The 19,251-nt window shown below is 44.7% G+C and overlaps 1 protein-coding gene and 1 non-coding gene across 2 annotated transcripts in view; both read left to right on the top strand.

Annotated features, from left to right (window-relative positions):
• arpc2 (actin related protein 2/3 complex, subunit 2) overlaps positions 1 to 16,209 on the top strand; it is a 43,611-nt gene extending 27,402 nt beyond the window's left edge. Inside the window, exons 8-10 of the mRNA XM_043694380.2 lie at positions 2,017 to 2,117; positions 4,214 to 4,314; positions 15,825 to 16,209. Of these exons, the coding sequence (XP_043550315.1) occupies positions 2,017 to 2,117; positions 4,214 to 4,314; positions 15,825 to 15,849 (227 nt within the window). The 3' untranslated portion in view covers positions 15,850 to 16,209. The remainder of the gene's footprint in view (positions 1 to 2,016; positions 2,118 to 4,213; positions 4,315 to 15,824) is intronic.
• LOC122552076 (small nucleolar RNA SNORD89) lies at positions 15,350 to 15,463 on the top strand. The gene has a single exon (XR_006312292.1). It is a non-coding gene; the product is annotated as a small nucleolar RNA SNORD89 (small nucleolar RNA).
• Positions 16,210 to 19,251: the final 3,042 nt, after the last annotated feature.

The raw sequence follows: 19,251 nt of genomic DNA, 5'->3' as shown, positions 1-19,251 counted from the left end.
AAAACTCCCATTACACTGTCCCAATCAAATAAATCGAGGACGGGTAAAGCCCTGCTAGTTAACGTGTCGAAGTATTACAGTTTGATCTGTTGAATTGCTCGTGTTCTCAGTTAGCAGTTCCATCTAACATTAAAACTTACTAATGGGCTTGAGCAGAATGGCACATGCCCTTTACCTCCTCTTCCACTTTTGAAATGAGCCATGTAGAGCCCTTGGTATTTAGTGCCTTCTGTGGAGCTACATGTCGGAGTGTCCCTGCTGCCATGTTTCTGATGCCACCCTCTCTATCCATCCCAAATCTCTATCCAGCTTGTTCCCTATCATGGGACTTTACGAATGTTAAATGTGAGATCATAAGATACAGGAGAAGTCTCTCATTCAATGAGATCATGTCCAATCTGGAAATCCTCAACTCCACTTTGCTGTTTTATTCCCATAACCCTTAATTACTTTGTTTAAAAATCCATCTATCTCAGCCTTGAATATATTTAGTAATCCAGCCTCAATAGCCCTCCCATAAGAGGAAGTAACTGTTTTGTATCTACCCCATCAAGTCCCCTAAGAATCTTGTAAGCTTCCATAAGATTGCCTTTTAAATTCTATATTCCAATAGGTACAAGCCCAGCCTAATCAACCTCTCATGACACAATCCCTCTATCTGGTATCAGCTATGTGAACTTTCTCTGGACTGCCTCCAATGCCAACCTTTTCTTGGATAAGGGGTCCAAAACTCTTCACCGTATTCCAGCTGTAGTCTGTCTAGTACCACTCAATGTCTAAGGAAAACCTCCCTACTTTTACGCTTTATCCTCTTTGAGACAAGTAGGTGTTGGACCACATTTTCTGTTCCTTCATATTTACTTCTCATTAGTTGAGAATGTTAAAATATAAGTTGTATGTACAATCTGCAAAGTATTACTATTCTAACCTTATGTAGTAAAGTTTATTATCATTTTTTCAAATCTGTGAAATCTTGTGATTTTATTCTCCGTAAGAAACTAGAATCTCACACTTGCTCACTTCTTTAAAGGAGCAAATGCCCACTTGGAAAGACCTGGGATAATTAGGGATAGTCAGCATGGCTTTCAGAGGGAGGAGAAAGTGAGGTCTGCAGATGCTGGAGTTAATGTTGGAATTGTACAGCGTGTTGGTTAGGCCTCAGCTGGAGTACTGTGTGTAGTTTTAGACACTACTGGATGGATGTGATAGCACTAGAGGGAGTACTGAGGAGGTTCATCAGGATGTTGCCTGGGATGGACAAATGGAGCTATAAGAAGAGACAAGATCACATTGGGTTGTTTTCTTTAGAGCTGACAATGTGTTGCTGGAAAAGCACAGCAGGTCAGGCAGCATTCAAGGAGCAGGAGAATCGACGTTTTGGGCATGAGCCCTTCTTTAGAGCAGAGAAGACTGAGGGGGACATGATTTGAGGTGTATAAGATTGAGGAGTGTGGACAGGGTGAATAGAGAGTAGCTGTTCCCCTTGGCTGAGGGGTCAATCCTGAGAGGACAGAGTTTTATGGTAAGGACCATGAGATTCAGAGAGGATTTGGAAAAACCATTTTCACTCAGCAAGTGGTGGGAATCTGGAATGGACTGTCTGGGAAGGTAATGGAGGCTAGAAACCTTACAAACTTTAAAAAAGTATTTGGATGAGTACTTGAACTATCACGACATTCAAGGATATGTGGCAAGTGCAGGAGATTGGGATTAATGCACTTTTGTGGTAGTTATTGTCAGTGCAGACTCAATGGGCTGAAGAGCCTTTTCTGTGCTGTATGAACTTGTGAATCTATCTGTTATTAGTCACTGGCCAGATCATAATATATATTTGCTAGCCTGGTACATATCAGAAATCCCATAATTGCTTTATGCAATTTCTCGAGCTTTGTAATTCTGCTCCCTTTGGGAATCTGGGCTATCTCATTTAAAGTGTGTGGTGGAGAGGACTACGACTGGGAGTTGTGCTCTATGTTGTCTCCATTCTGCTGACCAGTTTTATTTCTATTTTGCCAGTGCTGTTCCCTCGACACACCAGTCCTAACACCCGTGACAATACCATCAACCTGATCCACACCTTCAGGGATTATCTGCACTACCACATCAAGTGTTCCAAGGTGAGGAGACAAATAGAGCACCAGTATCCACTGTTTCAACAGTGGGAATAAACATAGTCTGTACAGATGGGAGAGGAGGTGTTTTGCTTGTATTGATGATACATTTCAGCTATAACCAGTGCTACTTCCCTATACAAGACCATTGGGATGCTGTCAGTTGTATGCGGTCAAAGTCGAGCACTAGGACTAGCTGGATTACGTTTTTTTACAGAACTGTTATAATAAAATACTGCAGGTGCTAGAGATCTGAAATAAAAACAAAAGTACCGGCAGATCTGGCAGCATCTGTGGAGAGAAGAGCAAAGTTAATGTTTTGAGTCCAGTATAGTTGTATTGTTTCTCCAGTAATGTCTGCTTTTGAGGTTGTGGTCTCTTGTGCTGTAATTCTATAAAATGCTCTGACCATGTTATTTTGCATTTGTGTATTTTGGGGAAGTGGTTCTTCAGTGTTAAATTATACTGTTAAGATCAAGGCTGAAGGAGTAATCTAACATTAGAGTCACTTTTTATATTAAAAAAAAAAATCCTGGCCATTAGGATTATTCCTCAAGGCAAAACGTTAAAGCATAGAATGTTTTGAAGTGATTAACTGTGCAAGAGTAAGCCACTAATCACACTGTTGTTTCTGGGGTCCTGGCGGTCATTATAATATTGACATGTTCTTCCAATCACTCTGGGTTTCACCCAGAGCTGAACAAGATGGTTCCCTGTTCCCCAGAGCGCACTCCGTCCATCTCTTGTTCAAACAGGCCCAGCTGTTGTCTACACTAGACAAGCAGTTATAACTTTCTTCAGTGCCCACATTAACCTTTCAATAATTTTTTTCCAAAAAGAAATCACCCAGGGATTTCCACAAAACTTGAAATAAGTTAATTCACCTCCAATCCTGAAGTATGAAGCATTGATATAACAGTGAGCTGGTGCCACATCAAGTGATTACTCTCAGCATGCTGACCTGAATGATGAACCTAAACCAGTTGCAAGACACTGAAGCTCGGCGTTATCTGCCACCTTGTCTTGTTTAGGAAGAGTATCTTGACAACTGTCCCTTTCATCAGTCACTAGTTCAGAAACTGCTTTTATCCAACATTTATCTCGACTGTGACTCATTCTGGACCCAGCAGATAGTAATGTTGGACAAGCCAAATTCCATAAGAAGATGAGGCTTGGTATTGCCCATGCCTAGTTTCCTGGTGATGGTGGTGGTCAGCTGCTTTTTGAACCACTATATAGTCCGCATACTGTAAATAGATCCACAATGCTGTTGGGAAGGGAATTCCAAGATTTTGACCCAACAACAGTGAAAGAAGTCATGTATTTCCAAGTCAGGGTAGTGATGATTTGGAGGGGAACTTGCAGGACATGCAAGTGCTGCCCTTTTTCTCCAAGATGAAAGTAATCGTTGGTTTATAAGGAACTGTTGGTGTGACTGTGTCAGACTAGGCTGAGAGCCAGTTATAAAGCTAGCCCCCAGATGTTGGTAGGAAGGATTTGGCAGCATGAACAGAGCTGAATTTGTGATCATTGTTTTTGGTGTCTAGGTCATTGTGTGGTGGCCTGCCCAGTCTCAGTCCTATTTTGAGACTTTGATTTAGCAGTTTGATGCAACTGACCAGCCCAAAGAAAGTTGGGAGGTCTTGGCATAATGATCTGTGGGTTACTAACCCAGTGATAATATGAAGGTTTATACTTCACCACAACAGTTGGTGGAAGTTGAATTCAATAAAAATCTGGAATTGAAAGTAAGGATAGCAGTTTTCCTTTTGGAAGGGCATTGATTGACAATGGCTTCATGGTCATCGTTTAGACTTTCAATTCCAGATTTTCATTGAATTTAACATCCACTATCTGCTGTAGAGGGATTTGAACCTCAGTCCTTGAGTTACTAGCCCAGCGATAACATCGCTATGCCAACACCTGCCAACTTTTTGTCACATCTGCATGCTACTCCACCTCTCCCTCCCAAAAATAGCCTGCAGTGGACAACACTACAGGGGATCAGTTACTCATCTAAAACCTGGTGAGTAGTCTATATTCCTGAGGTTCTGCATTGGACTGGTTTGAGGGGGAACCTCATGTCTTTCTATTGTTCGCAGGCTTATATCCACACTCGTATGAGGGCCAAGACCTCGGACTTCCTGAAAGTGCTGAACCGCGCGCGGCCAGAAACTGAGAAGAAGGAGATGAAGACAATGTCGTGAGTACCAAGCAGGAGGGTGGGGCTGAGTAATTATTGCTTATCATCTGTCTGGTTCACTGGGTCAGGGAAAATGAGCATAAAGCAGTGCACTGTCCCTGAGCTGCTTGTCGCTGCTGTCTGAGCAAACCACGCTGCTATAAGGATCACACTGCTGTCAAGTGAGGTCCAAACAGATCTTTTATGTAGAAAGCAGCAGAGCCTGCAGAGAGGGTGGGGGAGAGGAGCAGTGTGCTGTGGAGGAGTTATCTGAAGGGCAGGCCTTTGTGCAGGAGCAGCATCACCCGAACTGTACTACTGCAGTTTTGTGCTTTAAATGGCATATTGATGTCTCACATTTAATTTCAAGTGGAAAAAATGTGTGTGTTTTGCAAACAGCATTGAATAACTTTCCTATGATTGATAATTGGATTTATGACATGCCGCTGTAACCTGAGAAAGAATTCAGAACATTCAGAACCCTGTGGTGAATTTCTTCTACTTTTTAATTCAATGGGAATTATTGGAATTTGTCCCCTTTTGAAGGGGAGGGGGTCGGAATTAAGCCGCTTAATTGCTGGTACAGAAACAGGAATGCAGCCACAGGGCAAGAGCTGGGAAAATTCGAGCTTTCATTTCTGGACCTACTCAGTTGGAGTCAGGTAATCCAAGCACTAGAGACTGTCTGAGAGTTACTAGGGTGAGGGAGGAATGGGGTAATAAATCTCCAAAGGTCCCTGAAGCTGGTTTCTGTTCAGTAGCCATTTCCCGCTAGAAATGTTTGAAGATGAAAAACAGCTTTGAACATTACTTTTATTTCAGTTATGCTGGAGAAACTTAGCATCTGTCAAGAAACAGAAAACCAGGTTAATGGTTTAGAGTCCAACATGACTCTTCTGTCGAATAGTGATCTGTAGTAGGTTTCCAAAGTGAATCTTATAGAATAAGATATTATTTTAGTCCTGCCCCACATGACCCAGCAGAATGCAAGGAATCCATGCAATGGGAGCAGGCAGGAAGCCTGTGTGAGAGGCTCTCTGCCCATTGCCTTCAGTCAGTGGCAAAAGACTTCACTAAGAACTCGATCAAGTTATGATTGTACCTGATGTGCTGAAAGACAGACTGAGCTGTTAGGATCCTATCTGCTATGGCTGTGCTGAGTTGGCCAGAGGGGTAATATGACTTGACCAGTTTCCTTGTCTGCTGTATGTTCCTTGCTTGTCCCTCCTGTTGCTACATTTTAGAATTTTCCATCTGCTTTGCATCCCATACATTTGTGCCTGAAAACTTTTATAATGAAAGATTATTTTTGTGTATAATTTGAATTCTGTTTTGCATACCCCACTCTGTTAAAATGAATTGTCGTCCGCCTCTGCTCAGTATCTGCATTGCCTTTTAAAATGCTTTACACTTTTTCACACTTTAACTATCCAGTGAACTTCCATGTTATATTTTAGCAAATTAAAACCGATAAACCAGGCAATCTACAGTAAAAGCAAGTATGCTGAGATATTTGATTTATCCTCCCTGTCGAACCTAACCCCACTATTCCTGTACCCGTGTTTGACAGCGAGACCTGTCCCCACCAGTACTGTACCTGTGTAACAGTGACAGATCTAACCCAATACTGTATCCCAGTGTTAGTGACAGAGCTGTTCCCATCACTACCATACTGTACCCCCAGTGTTAGTGACAGATCTAACCCCAACATTGTACCCCAGTGTTATACAGCGACAGACCTGTCCCCATCACTACCATACTGTACCCCAGTGTTACACAGTGAAAGATCTGACCCCACTAGTACTGTACTGCACCCTGGTGTGACACTGACAGACCTGCCCCCACCAGTATTCTACCTCTGGGTGAAACGGGCCACTACTGGATCCACCTATATTGTTCAGTGATAGTCAGCATATGTACGCTTTGCATGTAGCTCTGCCTGTAGCATGTTGCTTTGTGTTATTGTGCTTTTTTGTATTTCTCCCTTCCTTCAGGTATTTCCATGGCAGACTCAACTCTGGCTTTATGCGGCAGAGTGCTTTTGGGGATAGTCCAGTAGCTACAGTGCCTAGAGAGTGGACAGACAGTGCAGTGCAATCCAGGACTGTCAGGTCTTCTGATAGATATACGCGTGAGTGATACAGGGAGGGCAACTGACCACGTTACTCAAGTGGAGGCATCCCATTTGCAATATGCTCGCGTAGTTTCACCACAAGCTGACTTCACCCAGTCTCATGGAAATTAGTAGTTAAAGTAAAGCACCCCGCCTATACAGAACCAGAGATCACAACCCTGTTTAATGTTTCAAGGTCTTCAGTCCAGGTTTGATCCTTGCTTCCTGCTGAATCTTGCAGCAGTTGTGCTATCGTATAGTTTTCATTGATGAAGAAACAAAGTACCACTTTGCTCCCTACTGGTTAAGAGCAGGGTAGTGGGTACACCTGAGCAGATTGACTCCTTGGGTTAGGTTCCAGGCGGAGGGAGCTTGTGATCAGAGGAGTCAGAAATCTGGGGAGAGGTGGGAAAGAACCAAGTGAACTTTTTAATTTGTGGAATATGGGCATCACTGGCTGGGCCGGCACTTAATGCCTCGTAATGAGTGCCATTAAGAGTCAGCCACTCTCTTATGGAGGAAGTGGGTACAGCAGATGCTGGAGATCGGAGTGAAGATTAGAGTGGTCCTGGAAAAGCACAGCAGATCAGGCAGCATCTGAGGAGCAGGAAAACTCGACATATCAGGCAAAAGCCCTTCATGCCCGAAATGTCAATTTTTATTTTTCTGCTCTATGCATTATGATAATGCAGAATCTAAACTTTTGCAAATCAATAAATGTCAGCAGACATTCACTTGAGTCAACGCATTGCTTGACTTCTCATTTTCAACACAATTATTTTCAATCTATAAATGATTTAAACGCATTGCAAGATTACATAACTGTTTAAACATTGAGTTCAAATATATTAGTTAAATTTAAGACTAAGTGGTGATTGCTTGTCTTAATATTAGATTTCTGGATTAGTGTTTAATTGAAAGCCAAGCCTCTTTCCTGCACTGTTTCCATTTGCAGTCCACTATTTTAAGTAATACATGAAAAATTGGTGATTTAAGCATTTTGCCATTTTGTGAATTGGTAGTAAGGTCAATAGGTGCAGGAGTAGGCCATTCAGCCCTTCGAGCCTGCACCGCCATTCAATATAATCATGGCTGATCATTCCTAATCAGTATCCTGTTCCTGCCTTATCTCCATAACCCTTGATTCCATTATCTTTGAGAGCTCTATCCAACTCCTTCTTAAATGAATCCAGAGACTGGGCCTCCACTGCCCTCTGGGGCAGAGCATTCCACACAGCCACCACTCTGGGTGAAGAAGTTTCTCCTGAGCTCTGTCCTAAATGGTCTACCCCGTATTTTTAAGCTGTATCCTCTGGTTCGGCACTCACCCATCAGTGGAAATATGTTTCCTACTGCCAGAGTGTCCAATCCTTTCATAATCTTATACGTCTCAATCAGATCCCCTCCCAATCTTCGAAACTCAAGGGTATACAAGCCCAGTCGCTTCAGTCTTTCAGTGTAAGGTAATCCTGCCATTCCAGGAATTGACCTCGTGAACCTACGCTGCACTCCCTCAATAGCCAGAATGTCTTTCCTCAAATTTGGAGACCATAACTGCACACAGTACTCCAGGTGTGGTCTCACCAGGGCCCTGTACAGCTGCAGAATCACCTCTTTGCTTCTATACTCAATCCCTCTTGTTATGAAGGCCAGCATGCTATTAGCCGCTTTCACTACCTGCTGTACCTGCATGCTTGCCTTCATTGACTGGTGTACAAGAACACCCAGATCTCTCTGTACTGCCCCCTTACATAAATTGATTCAATTGAGGTAGTAGTCTGCCTTCCTGTTCTTGCTACCAAAGTGGATAACCATACATTTATCCGCATTAAATTGCATCTGCCATGCATCTGCCCACTCACCTAACTTGTCCAGGTCACCCTGTAATCTCCTAACATCCTCATCACTTTTCACCCTGCCACCCAGCTTTGTATCATCAGCAAATTTGCTAATGTTATTGCTGATACCATCTTCTATATCATTAACATATATTGTAAAAAGCTGCGGTCCCAGCACAGATCCCTGCGGTACCCCACTGGTCACTGCCTGCCATTCCGAAATGGAGCCGTTTATCACTACCCTTTGTTTCCTATCAGCCAACCAATTTTCAATCCAATCTAGTACTTTGCCCCCAATACCATGCACCCTAATTTTACTCACTAACCTCCTGTGTGGGACTTTATCAAAAGCTTTCTGAAAGTCCAGGTACACTACATCTACTGGATTTCCCTCGTCCAACTTCATAGTTACATCCTCAAAAAATTCAAGAAGATTAGTCAAGCATGATTTCCCCTTCATAAATCCATGCTGACTCTGTCCTATCCTGTTACTACTATCCAGATGTGCAGTAATTTCATCCTTTATAATAGACTCCAGCATCTTTCCCACCACTGAGGTCAGACTAACTGGTCTATAATTACCTGCTTTCTCTCGCCCACCTTTCTTAAAAAGTGGTATAACATTAGCCACCCTCCAATCCTCAGGAACCGACCCCGAATCTATCGAACTCTGGAAAATAATCACCAACGCATCCACGATTTCCCGAGCCACCTCCTTCAGTACACTGGGATGCAGACCATCAGGCCCCGGAGACTTATCAACCTACAGACCTAACAGCTTCTCCAACACCAAATCCTGGCAAATATAAATTCCCTTAAGTTCAGGTCCTTCAGCCACTGTTACCTCAGGGAGATTGCTTGTGTCTTCCCAAGTGAACACAGATCTGAAATACCCATTTAATTCCTCTGCCATTTCTTTGTTCTGAGTAATATATTCCTCTGTTTCTGTCTTCAAGGGCCCAATTTTTGTCCTAACCATTTTTTTGCCTTGCACATACCTAAAAAAGCTTTTACTATCCTCCTTAATATTCTTGGCCAGTTTACCTTCGTACCTCATTTTTTCTCTGCGTATTTCCTTCTTAGTACTCCTCTGTTGCTCTTTAAAAGCTTCCCAGTCCTCAGTTTTCCCACTTATCTTAGCAATATTATACTTTTTCTCTTTTAACTTTATATGTTTATTTACTTCCCTCGTCAGCCACGGCCGCCCATGCCTCCTCCTGGGAATCTTTCTTCCTTTTAGGAATGAACTGATCCTGCAACTTCTGCATTATACACAGAAATATCCGCCATTGTTCCTCTACGGTATTGCACCTTTGAACTTTGGCCAGCTCCTCCCTCATAGCTCCATAATTCCCTTTATTCAACAGAAGTACTGTCACTTCTGACTGTACCCTCTCCCTCTCAAATTGCAGATTGAAGCTTATTGTACTATGGTCACTACTTCCCAATGGCTCCTTCACTTCGAGGTCTCTGACCAATTCTGGTTCGTTACACAATACCAGATCCAGAATTGCCTTCTCCCTGGTCGGCTCCAGCACCAGCTGCTCTAAGAATCCATCTCTGAGGCACTCCACAAAGTCTCTCTCTTGTGGCCCAATACCATCCTGATTCTCCCAGTCTACCTGCATGTTAAAATCCCCCATAACAACTGTAGTGACATCTTTGCGACAGGCCAATTTCAGCTCTTGATTTAACTTACATCCGACATCCAGACTACTGTTTGGGGGCCTGTAGATGACTCCCAAGAGGGTCTTTTTACCCTTGGTATTTTGAAGTTCTATCCACACTGACTCTACATCTCCTGACTCTAGGTCCCCCCGCGCAAGGGACTGAATATCATCCCTTACTAACAAGGCCACCCCACCCCCTCTGCCCGTCAGTCTGTCCTTACGATAACACGTATCCTTGAATATTCATTTCCCAGGCCCTGTCCACTTGAAGCCACGTCTCAGTTATCCCCACAATATCGTATCTGCCAATTTCCAAAAGAGCCTCAAGCTCATCCATCTTATGTCTAATGCTTCGTGCATTCATGTATAGTATTTTTAATTTGTTACTGCTCTCACCCTTCCCATCAACCCTTATTTCACTCAACCTTATAGCATGATGCCTTTCCGAGTTTTCTGCCTCATTAATACAGTTGTCTTTCTTGACTTCTCTTGTTCTAACTTTCTCTTCAATTTCCTTTTTAAACATCCAGCTTGTCCCCTCCCCCCCGCTACTTAGTTTAAATGTAGCGGTGTTGCAGTAGAAAACCTGCCTGCCAGAATACTGGTCCCTCACCTATTAAGGTGCAAGCCGTCTCTCTTGTAGAATTTATGTTTACCACAAAATATACCCCAGTGATCCAAGAACTTGAATCCTTGCTTCCTGCACCAGTTCCCCAACCACGTTCAAGTCCATTATCTTCCTGTTTCTGGCCACACTAGCCCAAGGAACTGGAAGCAAACCGGAGATAACCACCTTGGACGTCCTGCTTTTCAGCCTTCTTCCTAGTTCTCCGAAGTCCCGCTGTAGTATGTTCCTCCTCTTCTTCCCGACATCGTTTGTGCCGACATGTACCACCACCTCTGGCTCTTCACCCTCATCCTTGAGGATTTCCTGCACTCTGTCCGCGATGTCTTTCACTCTAGCACCAGGAAAGCAACACACCATCCTTAAATCCCGTCTGCTGCCACAAAAACCCCGGTCAGTTCCTCTCACGATGGAGTTCCATATTACCACGGCTCTGTGCGATGTCCGACTCTTCCGCTCTGCCACTGCGGCAACTTTTGATTGACAAACCTGGCCGCCTTGCGAACTGGCAGTGTCATCAGTCTCTGCTTCCAAAAGCTTCAACTTGTTCCTGACAGGTACTTCTCCCGGGGTCTCTTGCACCTGTCTCCTCTCTGCCTTTCTCATTATTTGCTCTCTTCTGCTCTCTTCTGGCATGATTGGTGTAATAACATCGCTGAAGGTCTTGTCCAGAAAGATCTCGTTCTCTCAGATGAGCCTAAGGTCTTCGAGTTCTTTCGTCAGCGCTGCAATATGCTCGGTCAATTGCTGAATGTGCACACACTTTCCACACATATACGAGCCAGACACACCAGAGTCGTTGACCTCCCACATCAAGCACATAGCGCACTGAACCAGCTGGGCAGTCATGTCTTCTCCCTCTTCAACTGTGGTGTAATCACTTCACTCAACCTCCTTGTCAAAGAGTCCTGAGCTGAAGCCTCACTCTTCGATCTAAACTTCCTTAGACCCTCTTTTTGTGGCACATCTGTGGACTCTTAATTAAGGTTAGAGGAGGAGGGAGGGAGGGAGACCCTACTTTGTAGGACCTGGGGTTTAGAACTCACCCACTCTAATAGTAATCACTTACCTTCCCGACTGGCTTTGCGCTCCGTCTGAACTTCCGCCCAGCTCCCGCCGCTCTCTGTTGCGAAAAAGAGGGGTCCTGAGCACCTTGCCCAATTTCTCTGGCAACTATTGGCTTAAGCCAGGAAAAAGTGAGGTCTACAGATGCTGGAGTACCAGAATTGAAAAATGTGGTGCTGGAAAAACAGTAGGTCAGGCAGCATCCAAGGAGCAGAAGAATCGACGTTTCGGGCATAAGCCCTTCTTCAGGAATGTGGCTGGTGTCCCTCGCGGGCTGAGATAAAAGGTGGGGGGGGAGGGAATTTGGGGGAGGGGCACTGGGGATACAATAGGTGGAAGGAGGTGAGGGTGATAGGCCGGAGAGGGGGTGGGGGTGGAGAGGTCGGGAAGAAGATTGCAGGTCAAGAGGGCGGTGCTGAATCCGGGGGTTGGGACTGAGAGGAGGTGGGGGGGGGGGGGGGGGGGGGAGAATGAGGAAGCTGGAGAAATCTACATTCATCCCGTGTGGTTGGAGGGTTCCTAGGCGGAAGGTGAGGTGCTCTTCCTCCAGGCGTCGTGTTGCCATGGTCTGGCGATGGAGGAGGCCAAGGACCTGCATGCCATTGATGGAGTGGGAGGGGGAGTTAGTGTTCAGCCACGGGGCATTTGGGTTGGTTGGCGTGGGTGTCCCAGAGATGTTCCCTGAAACGTTCTGCAAGTAGGCGGCCTTTCTCCCCAATGCAGAGAAGAGCACATCAGGTGCAGTGGATGCAGTAAATGATGTGTGTGGAGGTGCAGGTGAATTTGCGACGGATATAGAAGGATCCCTTGGGGCTTTGGAGGGAGGTGAGGGGGGAGGAGTGGGCGCAAGTTTCGCACTACTTGCGGTTGCAGGGGAAGGTGCCGGGAGTGGAGGTTGGGTTGGTGGTGAGTGCAGACCTGATGAGGGAGTGGTCTCTCCTGAATGCTGATAGGGGTGGAGAGGGAAATATATCCCTGGTGGTGGGGTCTGTCTGGAAGTGGCAGAAATGACGGAGGATGCTACGATGTATATGGAGGTTGGTGGGGTGGAAGGTGAGGACCAGTGGGGTTCTGTCCTGGTGGCGATTGGAGGGGCGGGGTTCAGGGGCGGAGGTGCGGGAAGTGGAGGAGATGCGGTGGAGAGCATCGTCGATCACATCTGGGGGGAAATTGCGATCTTTGAAGGAGGCCATTTGAGTTTGGTAGTGGAATTGGTCCTCTTGGGAGCAGATGCGGCGGAAGCGGAGGAATTGGGAATATCGGATGGCATTTTTACAGGGGGCAGGGTGGGAGGTGGTGTAGTCTAGGTACCTGTGGGAGTCGGTCAGTTTGTAGTAAATGTCTTTTGATTCGGTCGCCCAAGATAGAAATGGAGAGGTCTAGGAAGGGGAGGGAGGAGTCTGAGACGGTCCAGGTAAATTTGAGGTCGGGGTGGAAGGTGTTAGTAAAGTGGATGAACTGTTCAACCTCTTCTTGGGAGCACGAGGTAGCGCCGATATAGTCATCGATGTAGCGGAGCAAAAAGTGGGGGTGGTGTCAGTGTAACTGCGGAAGATGGACTGTTCCACATATCCGACGGAAGAGGCAGGTATAGTTGGGGCCCTTGCGGGTGCCCATGGCTACTCCTTTGGTTTGGAGGAAGTGGGAGGATTGGAAGGAGAAGTTTTTCAGAGTGAGGACCAGTTCAGTCAGTCGAAGGAGGGTGTCAGTGGAAGGGGACTGGTTAGGTCGGTGGGAGAGAAAGAAGCTGAGGGTTTGGAGGCCTTCATGATGGGGGATGGAGGTGTACAGGGACTGGATGTCCATCGTGAAGATAAGGCGTTGGGGGCCGGGTAAGCGAAAATCATGGAGGTGGTGGAGGGCGTGGGTGGTGTCCCGAACGTAGGTGGGGAGTTCTTGGACTAAGGGGGACAGGACAGTGTCGAGGTATGCAGAGATGAGTTCAGTGGGGCAGGAGCAGGCTGAGACAATGGGTCGGCCTTGGCAGTCGGGTTTGTGGATTTTGGGTAGGAGATAGAAACAAGCAGTGCTGGGTTGTGGGACTGAGGTTGGAGGCAGTGGATGGGAGATCTCCTGAGGTGGTAAGGTTATGGATGGTCTGGGAGATGGTTTGGTGGTGTGAGTTGGGGTCATGGTCAAGGGGGCAGTAGGAGGAGGTGTCCGCGAGTTGGCGTCTAGCTTCAGCAGTGTAAAGATGGGTGCGCCAAACTATCACTGCGCCTCCCTTGTCTGCTGGTTTGATGGTGAGGTTGGGGTTGGAGTGGAGGGTTGCGTGTTGAGGGTGGGAGGTGGATTGGGTGAGAGGGGAGGGGGAGGAGAGGGGCTTAAGCCACTCAACCATGTACTGTACTTGATGGTCGTCTAAACTTTGGACTGGATTGGGAAAGCTGATTGGGACAATAAATCAGTAAATGAAGATTGAATCTGAATTGCTATCTTTTTGAAGCATAGAGATTGATGACACAAGACAAGGGTTTGTGCAATCAGATATAAAGTTTACTATCTAGAAAACCAAAATAGCTTAAAATATTGATCTTGTACACAAATTTTCAAAATCAACATGAAGCAAAAGTGAATTAACAAGCAAACTGTGGTTAAATAGAATGACCCACACATTGGATGTACGTGGAATAGTGTAGGTTAGATGGGTTTCAGATTGGTATGACAGGTCGGCGCAACATCAAGGGCCGAAGGGCCTGTACTGTGCTGTAATGTTCTATCTTCTATGCTCAGATGCTGCCTGACCTGCTGTGCTTTTCCAGCACCCCTCTAATCTTCACCCTTTTAATGGAGTCACTTGTAGGCTAGACCATGGAAATTTGCCAAATTGCATTCCTGAACCAGATGATGATTACAACAAAGGACAGTGGTTATGCATCACTGAGGCTAGATTTTTCTTGCAGATTTATTACTGGATTCTAATTTCACCATCAGCCATGGTCGCATTTGAACCTGTATCCTCAGCACATTGGTCTGAAGCGCTGGGTTACCAGCCCAATGACGTTACCACAATGTCCCCATTTCCCCTCAGATGGAGAATGCTCAAAGTTCAGTGCTTCAGTCCACTGGCTGAAACTAAAATTAAATCTCAGGTTGGTTTCTCAATGTTGGAGTAGAAAAGCTTGAGGTTTTCTGACTTCGTAGTTGCGAGGATATTATACAATTATTTAAAAATGCCTGTTGAATTAAGGTTACTACAGCCCCAGACAGACAAATGAATCAAGTGCTATGATCCAAGTGTTCCATGTTCCCAAGTTTATCTCGGTTTTAAATGGGCAACCCCTACTTTAAACAGTCACCCCTAGTTGTAGATTCTCCCACCAGAGGAACCATCCTTATCACATCCACCCAGTCAAGTCCTCCCGGGATCTTACATGTTTCAATTCAGTCACCTCTAACTCTTCGAAACTCCATAGGATACAGACCCAGTCTGTCCAGTCTTTTCTCACAAGGCATTCCAAGGATCGGTAAAACATCTCTGCTGAGCTTGGTGATGCCCTCCAATGTGTTCACTTTCCACAGTGTGGGAAGACGCTCCATTCCCGAACACAGTGAGCAGTCTCCCCATGCCCGCTCCAGGGAATTTGTTTCTGAGAAGGACTTTATTGAACCCACCAAACCTCGCAGAGTACCATGTTCGTTTACTACTTCAGTTACACCGTATTTTCTATGCCTCTGGTTATTGGAATACTGGGATGTGTTGGGAACTGGCTGCCAGCTGTCTGGATTGTGCTGTGAGGACGTGCCGGAGGGATGATGACAGTGAAAGGCCGAATTGCAGTGTTTTCACCAGCAGTTTGTTCTCAGTGTGCAGCACGATGACAAAACTCCTTGAAGCGACCATTAGTCTGACCTCCCATACAGCACTGACACCCTGTGCAGCTTGGAAACAAGGGGAACAGTGGGTAAAACCAGACTGGTCTGCACACACACATGACATGGGTGCCGGGGAAAAAATAAGCACTACCGCAGTTAGGTGCTAGTGTGGGGGGTTAAAAAAAGGGAGGAAAAAAAAACCAGGAGTGTCAGAGGTTCTGTTCACTCTGAGAGCTGGTTCTGAGGGAGCTGGAGTTGTGTGTGTGTACTCTCAAAAAAAATTTTTAAAAATAATAAAACCAGACTGGTGAGGAATAAGTGGACTAAGCTGGGGAGGGCTGGAGGTTGTGTGTGGAAGGAGCTGTTATCTTGAATTGTTTCTGATTGTCGTCTTCTGCCCACAGGGGGAAGACATTTTCAGCCCGATAATAAATCTTTGGGTCGATAAGCCTGAAGCTGATACTCGCGCAGATCTCCAGCATGGGGTCAGTGGAGCCCTTTGAAGGGCAAACCGGGAATAATTTCTTCTTCTTCTGATTATGGGAGCTGGTTCCCAGCAGAGCTTTGCTTGCAGTTAACTCCTGTCGTTTTTGTGGTGCCTAAGCAGACTCATGATTAAGAAATGTTTCCATCTTTCAGCTACTTCTCTTCCCCCTATCCATTAATGTTATGCTGTTGCTTCCCATGGCCTTTAACACTGAATACAGGATCTGACTCAGCAGGGATGGTGTGACTGCAAAGTAGCAGAAATTGTATGCACTTCCAAAACAATAAATCTTTTATATGTCACAGCTGCCTCTGACTTTGTTGTGTATTGTGTATGCATTTGGGTTTTGTACAGGTGAGCAACATTACGGCTGAAATGATTAAACTATTCAGTTCAGTCTCCAAAATATCTCTATCAGACTTTTGCAGGTTTACTCTTTTAAACTCCAGCAGATCCAAGCCAAGCCTGTAAAACTGTTCCTCGTTAGATAGCCCACTCATTGGAGGAATTAGCCTGATAAACCTTCCCTGAACTGTTTCCAACACATTAACATCCTTCTTTCAATAAGGAGGCCAATACTGTATTTAAAAAAAAACAACTGTAGATGCTGAAAATCGAAATAAAAACAGGAATTGCCTGAAAAGTTCAGGTCTGGTAGCATCTGTGGAGAGAAATCAGTTAATGGCTTCGTGTCAGATGACCGTTCAGTGGAAGAGTCACTTGCCCCCAAGATGTTAACTTTGATTTCTGTCCACAGGTGCTGCCCAATACTGTATGTAGTGCTCCAATTGTGGTCCTCACCAGAGTAACTGAAGTACCCAGAGTCCATTCTGACATTTACGATGATCAGATGATCTCATCTCCGCCTGAAGCCCACTTTCCTGCCCCCTCTCAAGCCCCTCAACCCATTACTAATTTAAAATCTGCCTATCTGTCAAATTTACTCTAGGTCCAAGTATCCACCACAGTCTGGGGAGTGAATTTCACAGATTCATGACTCTTTGAGAGATGTAATTCCTCCCCATCTCTGTTTTAAATCTGCTACACTTATCCTAAAGAATTGACATTTTGTTCTTGATTCAGCCACAAGGTGAAACATTTGCTCTACATCCACTTTGTCAATCCTGTATACCTCATAAAGATCTCTTCTCATTTTTTTGAAGCTAGTGAGTACAGGCCTAAAGTTTTCAACCTCTCTTCATATCTTAAAAAAAGCCTTTCACCTCCTGGGATGAACCTGGCAAATCTTCTGAGCTGCCTCCAGTGCACTGGTATCCTTACTCAAAGATTTCACCCAAAGGTTTGCAACAACGCTCCCTTTTTTTTTCCATATATACTCACTCTCTATTCCCATGGCAATGAATGCCAAAATTCCACCAGCTGTCCTTATTACCTGCTGACCCTGTGTAGAGTTTTCTGCAAGGTAAAAACAATGACTGCAGATGCTGGAAACCAGATTCTAGATTAGAGTGGCGCTGGGAAAGCGCAGCAGTTCAGGCAGCATCTGAGGAGCAGGAAAATCGACGTTTCGGGCAAAAGCACTTCATCAGAAATAGACCTCTATTCCTGATGAAGGGCTTTAGCCCGAAATGTCGATTTTTTTTTTTTTTTCCCGCTCCTCAGATGCTGCCTGAACTGCTGTGCTTTTCTAGCACCACTCTAATCTAGAATATAGTTTCCTGCATGAGTACACCAGCTTCTTCTGTACCAAAGCATTTTGAAGTTCCTTTCCATTTACTGAAATTGCATTATTTTTAAAAATTCATTCACTGGATGATGGCATCACTGACTAGGCCAGCTAATTACCCAGAGGGCAACTAAGAGTCGATGTCATTGTTATACAGCTGGAGTCATGTGTGTGAGCCAGACAGGTAAGGATGGCAGTTTCCTTGCCTAAAGGACGTTAGTGAGCTGGTCAGGTTTTCCAACAACGGAATCATGTTCTTCAGTAGACTGTCAATTTCGGACTTTTTTTCATGGAATTCAAATTCCACCATCTGCTGGGATTCAAACCAGGGGACCCCAGAAAATTACCTGGTCTCTAGATTAACAGTCCTGCAATAATACCACTAGACTGTCACTTCCCTATTCTTCTGAACAAACTAGGTAGCCGGCCACACTTATCTTTTGTTTAACATCTGGACATTAGTGTGGGACTCTGTTGCCTTGATATGAAAGGCAATCGCTCACTTTTTGGAGTTCAGCTCCTTTGTTTTGGCCTTGATCCTGGTCTTAGTAGCTTTCTGGTCAAAGGCAATCCCCATCATAAGGACAAAAGGGAGTTGTTTACTGTTGACTGTATAATGTTCCAATATTATTTGCAGGAGATCTTTGTGACTCATTCAGTCGTGTTCCTGTCTCTCAAAAGTTCTGAGTTCAAGACCCACTCCTATACTTGACAGCCACTGAATAAGTATCATTTTGTATGTTGATAATTTGCCTGTTAATCCATCCAATATTATCTCCCAATGGTGGGCGATGTCTGTGGGAAGAACCATAAGGAAGCGCACTAGATTAAAAGGGAGTTAAAAACATTGGTAACATGACTAATAAGCATGAAGATTTGGAAGGATTTTAAATCAGCAAAGTATAATGTAAAATAGGATGTGAAAATTGTGAATTAGCAAAAAGTATAAATGATTGTAAGCATGTTTACAAATATCCAACCATTTGATAGGAGTGCAAGTAAATGTGGCTTCCCTAGAAGCAGAGACAACAGATCATCACGGGGGGCAAAATGGCAGAAAGGGTAAACAAAATAGCAGATAGGGTAAATATTTTGTGATGCAATAGAAGACATAAACATATTTCTAGTCACTGGTAGTGGACAGCATGAGTATTGGAGACAAAACGAGGCACACTGTTGAAGAGTTATGTCTTCTGTTCATCAGGATGGAGTTGCAAGAATTTAATGATGACATTTGGCAAGTCATTTTTGACTTGAATTGTGGCCCTGAGAATGCTGTGGTGAATTGGTTTTTAATTTTTTAACAAGTTACAATGCTTAGGTGATTTCCTTTTACCTGCAAAGGACAGGTCTCTGAATATGAATGTAATTTTCCAGCTACATTGTGAGCCTGACTGATATTCTTAAAGTGCTTGTTAGTGTAACACTTAGCACATCTGAGATTTGCCAGTAGGTGCTGTCCAATCGCAGAATCGTATTTGATGTTCTGTGTTTGACAGACACAGGCTGGTTGAGTTTGCTGCATATTCTGTTCTGAATAGCCAAAAGAATGTTCTATTTGATACAGTCCAGCAGTTGTTGGGATATATGGCCCACATATACATATGGCATCAAAATTCATAGACCCAGTTGCTCAGTTGGGAGAATATCTTTTTGG

The sequence above is a fragment of the Chiloscyllium plagiosum genome, unplaced genomic scaffold, assembly GCF_037043375.1.
Source record: "Chiloscyllium plagiosum isolate Xiang-an unplaced genomic scaffold, Cpla_swu_hap1 HiC_scaffold_7, whole genome shotgun sequence".
NCBI lineage: Eukaryota > Metazoa > Chordata > Chondrichthyes > Orectolobiformes > Hemiscylliidae > Chiloscyllium > Chiloscyllium plagiosum.
The sequence above is the reverse complement of the archived record's forward strand: the minus strand, read 5'-3'. Positions and strand labels throughout refer to the sequence as shown.